The sequence below is a fragment of the Andrena cerasifolii genome, chromosome 9, assembly GCF_050908995.1.
Source record: "Andrena cerasifolii isolate SP2316 chromosome 9, iyAndCera1_principal, whole genome shotgun sequence".
NCBI lineage: Eukaryota > Metazoa > Arthropoda > Insecta > Hymenoptera > Andrenidae > Andrena > Andrena cerasifolii.
The window spans coordinates 2,224,951-2,239,429 of record NC_135126.1 but is presented as its reverse complement, the minus strand read 5'-3'; the positions used below and the strand labels follow the sequence as shown (position 1 = coordinate 2,239,429).

The 14,479-nt window shown below is 37.7% G+C and overlaps 1 protein-coding gene across 3 annotated transcripts in view; it reads right to left on the bottom strand.

The window, feature by feature from the left end:
- Window positions 1-1,396: 1,396 nt before the first annotated feature.
- The window catches only part of LOC143373496 (lachesin), a 295,616-nt gene continuing 282,533 nt past the window's right edge, over window positions 1,397-14,479 (bottom strand). For all 3 annotated transcript variants that reach the window (XM_076820827.1, XM_076820825.1, XM_076820826.1), the window contains exon 9: window positions 1,397-2,142. In XM_076820827.1, coding sequence (XP_076676942.1) covers window positions 1,892-2,142 — 251 coding nt within the window. In that variant the 3' untranslated portion in view covers window positions 1,397-1,891. The remainder of the gene's footprint in view (window positions 2,143-14,479) is intronic.

The window sequence follows — 14,479 nt, the reverse complement described above, 5'->3', positions numbered from 1 at the left end:
TGTGCAGCAAAGAGAGAGTTTGGGGTAGATTGAAAAAAAAAACCGAGTTCAGGATTTAATAATTCTATCATTGCAACAGATCAGACAATCGGCGGACCGCGTTGAAGAGTAGGCATAGAGTGATGGGGAAAAAGGAGAGGCAGAGAGGGACCGCGGACGAACACGCGGTGCTAACGAGATATCTCGTTAAACCTAGACGGACAATCGCGCCGGTGGAGCTGCTCGACGTGACGAGATATTCACGACGATCTTCGTTCTACTGTCGTTACACGTTTCCCCGATATTCGTTAGAATATTAATTTCACGTTCCCCGCGCCCGCGATACCGTCCCCATTTCAAGGAAGCGTTTTAAAACAGCCGCGTCGATCGCTTCGATCTGAATAAACAAGGACACCAGCGCGTGGATGATTTAGGTCCCCAATGTATCGACTTTGGTCACTTCCCGATGCTCCCGGTTGGTTTTCAATTAGGAAGAAGAGGTTCAGGGACGTGGGAGACTGTTTTGCATGTTTTTCTTGCTTGAGTTTTTGTGCTGAGATCAAGGGTGCATTTGGTGGGATTATGAATAAAGGGGTGCTCGGAATTTTATGCAGTGTGAACTGATTGACGTTAAGCTAATAATGAGTTTTGGGTTTTGATATTCAAAGGCAATGACGCGGGAGAGAATTTAACGAATATGAAACTGAATTAGTCTAAATGCGATTGCGTAATTATGCGGAGTTGCAGAGTAAAATGTAAAATAAAGTGTCACTGTTTGAAGTCCTTTGTTTGAGGAGAATTGAATTTTAGTCTGGCTTTTCTATAGCAGAGAAGAACGGCACTTTTAAGAAGAATAATTCTTGCGCAATTTAATGTATTCCTCCCCTCTGTTTCGCGTGCCTCGTCCCGAAAGGTAAGGTGGTGTTTAGTCGCCATACACATCGCGAGCTCCGGGCGTATATCTTCAAAACCACTTTAAGCTGTCCTCAGAGTCTTGTTCTTTTGTTGAAAGATCGCGCAAGTGGTGCTACATTAAAGTGTGGACTTGCACATAGGTCAAGTAGATTACCGAGTAACAGGTGGGATGGCGAAATTGCTCTAACAAGGTGTGTCTTCTTAATTGGAGAGGGAAAAAATGATTATTCTGGAGAGGAGAGGACTTTACGTTCGTCAGTTACTAGGCCATCGCGTGCTTTTTCTTCGGGAAACGCCGGGCAAGATATATTAACAAGCTTGCAACGTTTACCACTGGCCGAATTAATTATTCAGACCGAAAAGCGAACGAATCTGTCACCGCGAATTTCGTTGCCTTCAAAATGAAGTAACGATCAACGATTTTTGTCCACGAGATCAGAAAATCCAACGAGTTGGTCGTGTCAAAGAAAAATCGATGGAATCAACAAAATTCCACCTCGTCGCTACGACATAAACCAAACAAGTCTCTCAAACTCAATATTCCACTAAAATCATAAATTAAACGAAACAAAATATACCTACACCTAAATACCACAAACAAAAATATATTCAAACACCATGGTATTATGTATATCGAGTACGTATCATCCACGAATTAATTACAGAAGAAAAAGAATCGGTAAGGAATCGTTACTCACCGAACCAACTCCGCGAAAGGAGTAGCAATGGTTTCGACTGTGTTTCGTGAATTGTTTTTCAGCTAAATCCAGTAGGGTATCATCGATGGAGTGACGAAGGGGGAACTCAAACTTCTGACGTGGTTAACGCGACACGATCTTCTCAGACAGGATCGGTTTCACATCCGTCGATCGGCTAACGCGAACGCACAGTTCGACGGTAATCGGGACGATGGTGAGGCAGAAAGGGAAACTATAGTTGACTGTCGTCGGTGAATCGAACGCGCGGTTTCATTCATCCCCGCGTACCTTACCATTCTTTACGTCAAAGCAAACAGGTGGCAAGATGCTATCAGAAGGATACAAGAGGCGGGTGGTAGGATTTCGTTCGAGGACGTCGACGCTGTCGGGTCGTCGCCGTCAAAGAACGGCTCCAAGGTTGAACCTGTCTCCCGCAAAGACCCCTGGTACACGTGATTCAGTCTGTGATCCCGATCACCGATCGATTCGTTCATGTCATCGTCCCCTCGGCGATCTCCCACTTTCTTCGAGTGCTTCGGTAGATCCATGTCTGAAAAGAAAAAAGGGGTCCAATACTGAATTATTTGAGGTAGAACGAGTTGTCTGAATTGATGGCATTTTAACCCCTCATGCGACGGTCTCTGCGCATGGTGAATACCTTAGTTAATAATTTAATAAATTTAATACACTTAAATATTCAATTTAAGTTCTCTATGTATTTTTTTTTATATTAGTTTATTAACTCGCCGGGAGGCGCTACTGGGTAAAATTTACCACAGAGGCGCTAGATGCGAAAATATGAAGACTGTACTTGGGTTTTTTTTTACAATTTTTTTAAAGAGCTTTAATGAAGATTTTAAGGTATTTCGTAAATTTTGTTTGATTCGTAAAACACTGTACTTTAATATAAAAATTACAAAGGTAAAAATAAATATTCTGAAACCGGGGTTTTTTGCGTTTCAATTTTGGGTATTTTTGACAACCTGTGTCGCAATATGGGGTGCGCCTCCCGCCGGGTTAATGAGGATTATTTGGAACGCCCGAATTTCTGAACATGCGAAGAGAGTTGAGTGTTTCATCGCTGAGAGGTTAATGGAGAATGAAATTAGTATTAGTGTAGAGAATACGATTAGTGCAAAGTAGGTGAAGCCCATTTTGTGTTATTCTTAAGTTTATTTTAGTATCATTCCTTTAGTATTATTGCGGTGTGAGATATTTTGCTCAAAGTGATTTGGAAATCTCAAGAATGAAAACAGTATTTTTTGTATTAGTTATTGACTACTTTTTTTAAAATTATTATAAATTTTCTTATTTCGAAGGCCGTATAGACTGCCTTGATGGCCGCCTAACATTCATAATTATACGTATACCTCTATTACGCTGCATTTTACTTAAAACTAGTAGTGCAGGTCAACGAATTGTCAGCCATAACGCGTATATACTCGCGCTAGGCGATAGGAACAAATACAAAATTCAATGATCTTTATAGTATTTAAGAATTCACTTTACTTTCTTTAACAATGTACGCCTGATCGTTCATTAACTAATGCTATTCATCCCTAGTTTGAAAATATCACATTTATTAATTTCAAAGAAGTGAAAGTAAATAGACATACAGTGGCTCGCATTAATATTCGGACACTTTTTAAAATCGCATAACTTTTTTAGAATTGGTCCAAACAACTTGAGTTTTTTTGAGAAGCTATAAGGATTAGTTTGCTAACTGACGCGTTACGTCGTTTTGAAAAAAAATGTATTTGGTTGGAATAGCGAAAAGAATAGTAAAGGTCGATTTTAAAATTTTTTTTGTGAGCTTGTAATGAAAATTAAATAAAAACCCGTTTGTAGATTGCAGTAAGTTGTATACGTGCCTAAAATTTCATCAAAATCGGTTAACGTTGCTCCGAGCTACAAACGTTTAAAGATCGCAGAATAAGGTCGAAAATCGCGAAAATTCCCAAAATCAGCGATTCGAGAGTTAGCAAACTAATCCTTCTAGCTTCTCAAAAAAACTCAAGTCGTTTGGACCAATTCTAAAAAAGTTATGCGATTTTAAAAAGTGTCCGAATATTAATGCGAGCCACTGTATGATCCCTGTCCAATCATAGAATATTACAAAAATTGATTCTTTTAATGGGAGTTTCTTGTTACTCATTAAACATTTAAATCCAGTCCAAGTAAATGGTTCAACTTAGTTATCTTTTGACACATGAAAAATCCACAGTGTATTTGTCCTCCATGAATTATTAACTATAAAGTTTGTACAGAAATATTATAATATAACTGGATTCACATTTAGACACAATTCGTGTTCCATAAATATTTCACATATTGTCGTGTCAGATGAAGGCAGTAAAATCAAGCAGGGAAGGTGCTTATAGGTGTACGTTCGTTTTAGAACTTTAGAGGAAGAATTTAAGTTCAGCCTGGATGAGAAGTGCAGCTAGTAGCTGGACGAAAATTGAAGTGACACTTGATATGATTCTTTTCGGATGCATAACTCTCAGATAGGAACTGTAACATGGTTGTGGGGGAGCGTGTTTTCACGCTCGACGTCACAGTACATAGAAGGCGGTATTGATGGAAAAAGAGGAGGCAAGAATTCCTCTCTTTGACGAGGAATTCCTATAGTGGGTTCAATTTATACACGTACCGGCGTGTACACTAACACTAATCTGTACGGAGCATCTATGGTTTTATAAAAATACTTCAGCTTTTATATTCCCCCAGCGATCCTCCAATTTGTTATATTAAAATTTCCTTTCGTTTCCATGCTTTTACGATCTGACATTTCTATTTCACAGATGAAATTGCGATGCGAGCTGTACGAACTTTAAACGCCAATAAAATGTTGGACTTTAATTCGATGTTAAATAAATAGGTACTGATGTTATCCATGACAATTTAAGTTTCCTGATTTTAGGATTTTGAATTTGATGTAATTAATATTTTTCGTGAGAATGGTTTCAATAAGAAGCTAATGAAGAGTTATTAAATGTGTGTAAAAAAATGATGGGACCCAAAAGTAGTTTTGAAAGAAAATAATAAGACATGTGTTTTAGAAAATACGACTCTTCTCGTGGAAATTTGGTTTAAAATAGTGAAATCAAATTGTTCGCACTTAGCGGATCCAAATGGATCGTGATCGGCGTAAAACGATTTCGCTATTCATTTCAGGAAACAAGTGTAGTAGTAAAATAAACGATTTTATTAAAAATGCACTAGAAATTAAAAAATAATTATTTTCTTGTACTACAATTTTGATGGTGTTAATATCACTTTAAATAAAATCGTGGGGCACCATATGGAACCAGAAGTTGAAGTATTAAAGTGATTTATATCCTGTTGTGAAATATCGTGCCCCACGATTTTATTTAAAGTGATATTAACACCATCAAAATTGTAGCATAAGAAAATAATTATTTTTTAATTTTTAGTGCATTTTTAATAAAATCGTTTAACATAACAAATTTGTTTGTATATATTTTTTATTTTCTAGTTTTTAGTGTTTGTGGATTTAAATTTCACAGCTCAGACTTCTTTACAAATGTATTTTATTGCTGTATACAGTTTAACAGTTTGCTTAAACGTTATAGTGCCAAAATCACTAAAAAATATTTTTTTTCTTGTACTACAGTTTCGATGGTGATATACTACGAATGCATGCAAAGTTTCAAGACAATTGGATAGTTGGGCACCATATGCAACCAGAAGTTGAAGTGTTAAAGTGATTTATATCCTGTTGTGAAATATCGTGCCCCACGATTTTATTTAAAGTGATATTAACACCATCAAAATTGTAGCATAAGAAAATAATTATTTTTTAATTTTTAGTGCATTTTTAATAAAATCGTTTAACATAACAAATTTGTTTGTATATATTTTTTATTTTCTAGTTTTTAGTGTTTGTGGATTTAAATTTCACAGCTCAGACTTCTTTACAAATGTATTTTATTGCTGTATACAGTTTAACAGTTTGCTTAAACGTTATAGTGCCAAAATCACTAAAAAATATTTTTTTTCTTGTACTACAGTTTCGATGGTGATATACTACGAATGCATGCAAAGTTTCAAGACAATTGGATAGTTGGGCACCATATGCAACCAGAAGTTGAAGTGTTAAAGTGATTCATATCCTGTTGTGAAATATCATGCCCCACGATTTTATTTAAAGTGATATTAACACCATCAAAATTGTAGTACAAGAAAATAATTATTTTTCAGTTTTAGTGCATTTTTAATAAAATCGTTTAACATAACAAATTTGTTTGTATATAAGTGAGTTAAATTTGAGTTGCCAGATTTGAACCATACAAAGAAACAAACAAACAGAGAATCGAAGCTGAATAAAATCGTTTAAAAAACAAACAGAGGATCGAAGCTGAATAAAATCGTTTAAAAATAAAAATAAAAGCTGATTAGCTATTATTGCACGATAGATTGAAATCAGTAGCATAATGTACTTTAAATAACTTGCTCCTTCTGATTAAATCATTTTCTCTCATTGTCAGACCTGCTGTGAGGGAACGTGCAATTTGATCAAGCCATCCGAAGGAATTGTCCGATGCTCAGATAAAAAAGGAGAAAAAGAAAAGGAAGGAACCGTAATCTTCCATCGCGATAACGCAAGGGCCATGTGTTGCAAAATTGACACTCCAGAAATTGGAAAAGGCGAAATGGGGAGTCTCGTCCCTCTCCCGGCGTACTCTTTCGATATTGTTCTCTCGAATTACTATATTCTCGAAGTAATTCACCGAAATTACGAAAATACAGGAGCAAACAAACCTCGCCACCTCTTTTCGTGAGATTTGATCATTCCACGTGAATAAAGTATCGAGAGACATAAAACATAATCAAAAAATGGAATACAGAAATCGAATGATGAGATATTAAAAGTTTAACAATCGTTCTTTCCACAAATATTTTAGGCCCAGAAGATTCTATTATAAATATATTGACACTGCTCTTCATTTAACAAAATTAAAATTTAATAAAAAAAAAAATGAAGTCCAGGAAGGAAGTTCTTATGTAGAACTTATGAAAAAAAAACACAAGACGCTAATTCGACATATATTTTTGTTTGAATAATCTAATTGTAAGCATAAAAAAAGCTGAATACCTTCGATTTATCTATAATAATTACATTTATATTTGCTTTTTTCAAGTAATTATTTTATGTAACTTCTGTAAAGTAACCTTTGTGTAACGAACATTTATAAACCGCCCCAATTCAATGTACACTTAGAATGAAATGTTACAAAAAGATCTGCTATCACGTCTAAATTTGACCCTTTAAGGGTTGAGTAGGGCAAAATACAGAAATTGGATTTTAGTCATTTGTATTGTTATAGGCTAAAACCAAGTATCGACACCTAATTTGGCCGAAGAGATTTCGATGAATCCGTGAAAAGACATTTCTACCCCTTTTCACCCCCTTCGGGACGGAATTTTCGAAAACCCTTCCTTAGTGGGTGCCTACGTCATCAAAACAATATACCTCCCACATTTCACGTTCCTAGCTTAAAGGATTTGAACTGGGCGTTGAGGAGTCAGTCAACCAGGACTTCTTTTATATATATAGATAGATAACTTTCTTCCTCAAAACTAAAAGAACACGAAAATATTACAACGCACTGTTACAAAATTCTACACCAAAATAAAACTACCCACCCAAGAAAGACCAATAGAAAAACAAAAAGCAAAGGATATTGTTTCCACCCCTTCCTACCCCTTCCAGACTTCAAATATCCCCAAACGAAGAAAGTATTTCATTCAGATTCGTCTGCAGCCTGCCGAGGACCTTCCCGCTTGCACGAGCGTGCCCATAAAAGCGTAATCAGCGGTAACGAGCAATTTGCAGGGCGGATTCGATTTATCGCGTACACACTTCCGTGATCGGGGCTGGCTACGGACAGATGTTGCGGAAAGAACGAGGACGAGGCGAAAGAACCGCGGGAGGGGAGAAGAAATCGCAGAAGGTGGTGAAAGCTCGTCAAACGGGGGCAGACGGGGCGTAGGGGGGTGGCGGGGGGAGAGTCGGAGCGAGGGTCGGAGGGATGAAACGTGCGGCAGCTCGTCGAAATAGCAGTTTAGCACTGATAGCACTTGGCGGACTTTTATCGATCATGTCTGGCAACAGATGGCTCACCCAATTCCCGACGGCGCGTTTTGTCTGGCCCGGCTGATAAACGATAACTAATACGGAACAGAAGAAGCGGCAAGAGCAGCCGGCAACAAGAGAAAAGGGAAGAAAGATGTAGCCCGGCGGAGGGAGGGTCGGCGGTTGGATATTGTTTCGCGGACTTTTAGCCCTTGACGTGACGCGCCAACATCTCGCCACTGTCGTCCCACCGCTGTGCTGCGCCACCAACCCCTCCTACTGCTTTATCTCTTGCCGCCACCCTCTACCCGTGTCCGTTACATGGGGTACGCGTGAAAGTAAAGGCTACGGTTGGAGGATCATATTCTGGGTAAATATTCATGTTGGTTATCGGAACCTTCTCGAATTTCATGGCTTTTTTTCTGGCTAAATCTGTGAGAATGTATGGATGATTTTTGGTTTGTTATTTCGAATAATGGGCGTGGAAGAGCGAGCTGATTAACATGGGAGGCCGCAGATATTTTTTCCAGAGGGTGCACTTTGCTGTAAGGGCAAAGAAAAATACGCTGTGCGAGTGGAGCAGCCCTCTTGCTTTTTTTAACCCATTTTGTAGCGCCAATTTAATTCAATATTTAATCCTCTATGGGCCCTATTTTTTTCATGACTCTGGAAAAATTTATGCTAACAAATATCAACCTATAAATACAGATTAAGAAAGAATAAGATTTTTTTATTTATTTATTTCTTTATAAGTTAGAACTGATAACCCTTACCAAAAATGTTATTGGTTGCTAAGAAAACATTATGTAACAAGATGTACATATACGCCACCGCGTGGAAAAATTGAATTATTTAATAAAATGTATAATAGTAGTATGTGACTTGAAAGTTACACGGGCCCATAGAGGGTTAAAACCGAAATTTAAAAATATTCAATTGTTTAGTATAAACTTAATAAAGATCAGTTTTTAAAAATAAGTGATTTTTTCTCAAAAGCCCCTCCGGACGTCCATGCTGATTAAGGGGTTGAATATATATACTAAGAAAATATATATACTATTTATGCTCAGATTAAAATTTTGCAATAGTAATTAAAATTCTTTGTACGTATTAGATTATGTATGCGAGTAAGCAGCTGACCCGCATGGGATTTACGTTACAGGAGAGAAATAATGATAACCAGGACGCTAATGGGATTCATAGGGAAACTTCAAACGCCTCGCTACGCGAAATGAAAAGTTGCGAGATGTGCCTCCGCGGATCGCACGGCAAACAGAAGTCATTGATTAAACGTCCGAGCGATGTTGTCATAGAACGATATTAAAAATACCTGCTGGAATCATTGCATACTTTAAAACTTGCCGCGATCAAATCCGAACATAGACAGCATTGATTTATTATAACCTTATAAGCGTTTATTTCTGCATTTATTATTGGTGGCTGCCTGATTCTATTTAAACTCGAAACTCGGCGTTGATTAAATGATGCGGTGGAGGGCGTTAAATGCTCCCCAGTGAATTTTCATGTAGGATGGCAGCGACGAATTGACTATGGTGACTAAATAACTGTGAAACCACGCGGATTCTCATAGTGGCACATGGAGAATGGAATAATCGATTTATTCTACGTCCCTGTTATAATTTTGTATGGTAGGAACCACTATTTCAAGACACTAATCTTTTCCTTCGGTAGATTAAATAATTAAGGGGTTATACCTAGTCAGGCGGCCGAAAAGAGGCGAATATTTGTGAATTTTTTTTGAAGAAGCGGAAGCGTATATTTTTACAAAACTTATTGCGTTTCAAAGAGCAACATTTAAAGAACATTTGGTAATTTTTTCGTTGAAAAATATTTAAGTTTATAATAAAATAAAAAGCGACATCCAAGAAGCATTTTTAAAACATTGGTTTTACGGTGAGCATTGCCATTCGGAACCAGATTATCTAAAATCAAAAAACAAAAAAGATTTCGTTAGTATATTAATGTATCCTCAGGTTGACGGAGAGAATTTTCCGAAATATTAATATAAAACAAAATGGCAGCTATTTAAATTTGAAATCCTGATTTTTTCGCGTAATTTTTGTAGGAAAAAATCAGGATTTCATATTTAAATAGCCCCCATTTTGTTTTAAATTAATATTTCGGAAAATTCTCTCCGTCAACCTGAGGGTACATTAATATACCAAGGAAATCTTTTTTGTTTTTTTATTTTAGATAATCTGGTTCCGAATGGCAATGCTCACCGCCAAACCAAATTTTTAAAAATGCTTCTTGGATGTCGCTTTTTATTTTATTATAAGCTTAAATATTTTTCTTCGAAAAAATTACCAAATGTTCTTTAAATGTTGCTCTTTGAAACGCAAAATGTTTTGTAAAAATATACGCTTCCGCTTCTTCAAAAAAAATTCACAAATATTCGCCTCTTTTCGACCGCCTGACTAGGCATAACCCCTTAAGGGGGTACACTACCTTGTAGTGCTAGAAGAATGGGTAAATTTAAAATTTCCAAGTAGTATCTACAAAAATGCCCTCGAAATGATTGCTAAAATCTGCACGACTGGAAGTCAAATTGAATCTCTCAAATTCTACCAATTTCTGCCTCTAAACGCTACACAGATTCTAAAGCTTACAATTTCCTTACCTTGTAAAACCTTGCGATCTAATTTCTCCATGCAGACGAGTGCAATTCAGAAATGTCAGAGCGAAGAATCGAAAGGGGCCACCCGTTGCATTTCTCCACACTCTTTTCTCTTCTCCGGCGTTCTCTTCACGCTCCGTTTATACCATCGGTTTAAGGGTTAATCCCCCGAGCTTATCTGATCGCGTGACTTCAACGAGAAGTTCGAGCACGCCGGGACAACCCCTTGGGCTTGCACACAAACGTGGACACGCTAATACACACGGCTCTCCCGTTAGTTTACACGGCTTACACGATAAAATTTCCGTCATTAAACGCGAGAAGGGGGTGCTGGTTTGGCGCGAACGCCCGCGCGCCCTGATAATGGACTGCGTGTTACGGTGATTTCCTCGTAAATACTTAAGCTCGATTTGCTCCACTTGTTACGTCTTCCCAGGGATCAATCGAGCTCGTGATACGCCGCGTGCCTCACAGGGGGTGAGAAGCAACCCCTTCCATCGCTATTTCCTTGGGAATGCCACTATTTCTGCCTCTCTCACCATTTCTCCCCCATTGTTTTTTTTTTCTTCTCGTTTCAAGTGGGGAATAAGAGTAGCTCATTTGAAAGGGTAGAATAATCGTCCCACGTTTGTCGATGAATTTGAAAGGATCCCTCCCATTAGAAGAACACGGGAGAGTACGTTAAAGTCGGCGTTGTGTTTCATAATTTTGTCCACGGCGGATTTATATCGCGAAGTTTGCGTTATAAAACGCGCGCACACTCGCGACGAACGCGGGGCAGCTATAAATTCGATCATTTTAAAGTTGTAGTTCAGTTTATATTGCGTTTGTCCCCGAACTTTTACGCGGAAATTTATATTGCTAAATACGACGGACAAACATTATCGCAGTGAAGCACGATTATTTTCAAGTGGGACACGTTGCTGGGCGTACTTGTGCTTGCCGGGGAATAAAAAACGCCGAGGAGGGTTAATTAATATCGGAAACCTCGTACCACTTAGCATTAGGAATATTACGATCAATAATTACTGTTTTTATTTAAATAATTAGGTTGCTTCAGAAACATCTGGGATTATTCTATTTTTCGTGCTAAAGTATTTTAATTATTGTAGTGGATTATATAATATAATAAGAACAGATTGACACCATTCAATTCGAAATGTTTTTTAACTTCTGTGATAATGATATTATTCAAGTTTTTTTATTATAAATATGAAGCACCCTGTATTATGAACAACTGATTGGAATAACAATATCTCGTATTTCGAATTAGAATTCCGCAAGGCCATTTATTTGCCCCTTTATGGATAATACTATTTTGACATTCATTTGTTTATTGTATTTACGGAGCATCGTCTCGCAAATCGCGTTTCGCGCAACGTGCATAGTACGGTTTTTATTTTAGTTGAAATTAGAATTTATCGCTTCGCAGCAGCGGCAAACGCGTAAAGCTTTTTTTCCGTCGAGTGCTGTGCGTGAACGAGGATTTCGATATGGTGAGTTATGGCGAAACAAATTTGGATTTGCACGGGAACTGGACTAGACCAGACGATAATCATCAGTTTTGCAAAAATAAGCTGCTCGGGCAATTGCATCCCGATATAGCGGCTATTACGCTCAAATTAATAATCAATGCTAATTGCCATTGTCATTAGGTGAACGACCATTATATGTTGCAAATAACTATGCCGTTCGGTCTGCCTTGCTGCCTGCATTCAATATGCTGCGAATTTTACAGCAATACGTGCCGCGTGTAATTTACTTACACGAAGAGTATCGTCATTATTCCTATTATTATATAAATATTTTTATAATTCGGGTACTTTAATTGTTTTGCTTAAAGTAAGCCATCCTTTTCTGGACAACATTATGATAATACATTAACGAAAGAATTGAATAATTAGATAAAAGGTAAACAGAAAACTAAGTAGTTTAGTTGATTAAATATTTTTAAATATTAAATATTAGTATATTAAATTGAAAGGGGTGTAGGTAGTTAGTTTTGAAATAAAAGTTATAATTTATTCATTATTAATAGCAATAGCATTATTATTGTTTTACGTTTAATAATCATTAATAATTATTATTTGACGATAACGTAGGAAACTCACCACCTCGATGGACTTCCACAAGTGGCTCCAGCGTACACCCATTCGCATCGTACTTTCTCTAATTAAATGAATATTCCACACACACGCACGCGATCCAATTAACACTAGATTACCACATTACTGTGTCGTTAAACTACGCGGAATCACGACAGTATTTCGAAACCTATCCCCCCCCCCCCCCGCAACAAATACTTAAAGAAAAGTAACACGTTCCCTTTTAATCCTTTTAACACTCGCCGCTAAGTATTTAGCATTCTTTTAAAGGAATGCATTTTAATTTTAATTTGCGATTAAATATTCACGTACGTGAAATGAACACGATCATTATCACCATCATTAACACTGTCACTAATCACTATTTCCTACTACATGAAACGTAGCACGATCACTGGCAGAACACTTGCGACACGAGCAGGATTATCGAACGTCACGCGGAGTCTTACGTGTTTACGTTACGAAGCCCGAAGCGTGACTACTTCCACGTGCTTACCAGCCGGGGGAGCGTACCTGGTTGGTTTTCGTTCCGTGGAAAGAAAGGTGGGGATATACCGTCCGCATATTTCACTATCCCCACTCAACCACCCCAATATCACTAATATATCAATGCAACTGTCTTTAATCAAAGTCCACGTTTTCACGGTGGCATTTATTTTGCATGTTGCAGTAACGATTTTTAATATTTATTTAGTTACAATAAACTCAATTACCATAAATATAGAGCTGATGTGAAACTGTGTGCAAACTGATAAATACACTTCCTTTTTAATGACCCTCCCTTGCGAATCAATTATTATTTTATAAACAGAGTAACGCTGCTTAACAACATATAGTTTAGGGGGGAAACTGTAGGAAACGCTAGTAAAGCCTAGTTTACATTAGTCAAGTAACTCGGCCTAGTGAACTGACAAGGGGAGGACACCATGTGGTAGACGTCGATTTTGATGAACCTTGGCACGATGGATCTATGTCGAAAATAAGTAAATAGGTGTCCGAGCGTTTCTTGCAATAGGCCTTAATAATAGAGATATTTACATGGAAATTATTAAAAATTTCATAGTGGCCGTGGGGTTTTAGTGGGTAAAAATTCCACAACTACCCTGGCGCCCGCGGGGATTCCCCTCTGGAGGAGTCGGGGTGCCTTTTGAAGATTACTCCAAGTTAAAAAAAAGAATTTATAAAAAAAATAATTTATAAAATTTTAACATGAAGATATCATCAAAAGGCACCCTGACGCCTCCAGAAGGGAATTCCCCGCGGGCGCCAGGGTAGTTGTGGGATTTTTACCCACTAAAACTCCACTATGAAATTTTTAATAATTTCCACGTAAATATCTCTATTATTAAGGCCCATTGGCAGAAACGCTCGGACACCTATTTACTTATTTTCGACATAGATCCATCGTGCCAAGGCTCATCAAAATCGGTGTCTACCACATGGTGTCCTCCCCTTGTGCTCGGCCCAGTACTCGACTCGCCCTCGATTTTTGTCTACGTATTTACACGATGCTAGTTTAGTATGACAGTAGCAGAAATGGCGAGTGCGAGTGCGGTTCAACGTCGTCCGCTTTTTACACTGCGTAAAAATTGTTTGTTAAGAGTGTGTAATGTTTTATTGAATGAGGTTCGTGATCTTAATGAAGAAGAAAAAAGCAGAAGAAAACGATTGTGGGTACGTGCCTGGATAGGAAGGAGAAACCGATTAGATGCCTCTGCACTTCTCCTCAAAGAGCTTGCAGCTGAGGACGTTAAGGAGTAGGGGAGACCCGGACCTGGTAGGCCAATTTTTCAGTTTTTGATTTTTAATAAATTATGTGGACGAAATATCATTAAACCTCTTAGGGCATACATTTGGCTATCTGACTAAATTATTAAAATTGACTTAATGTGACAACCATTAAGGTATTTTAATATTTGATAGGGCATACATTTGGCTATCTGACTAAATTATTAAAATTGACTTAATGTGACAACCATTAAGGTATTTTAATGTTTTTCTAACACCTTCCATGCTGGTCAACCAGCCCCATAATCGGGGTTGG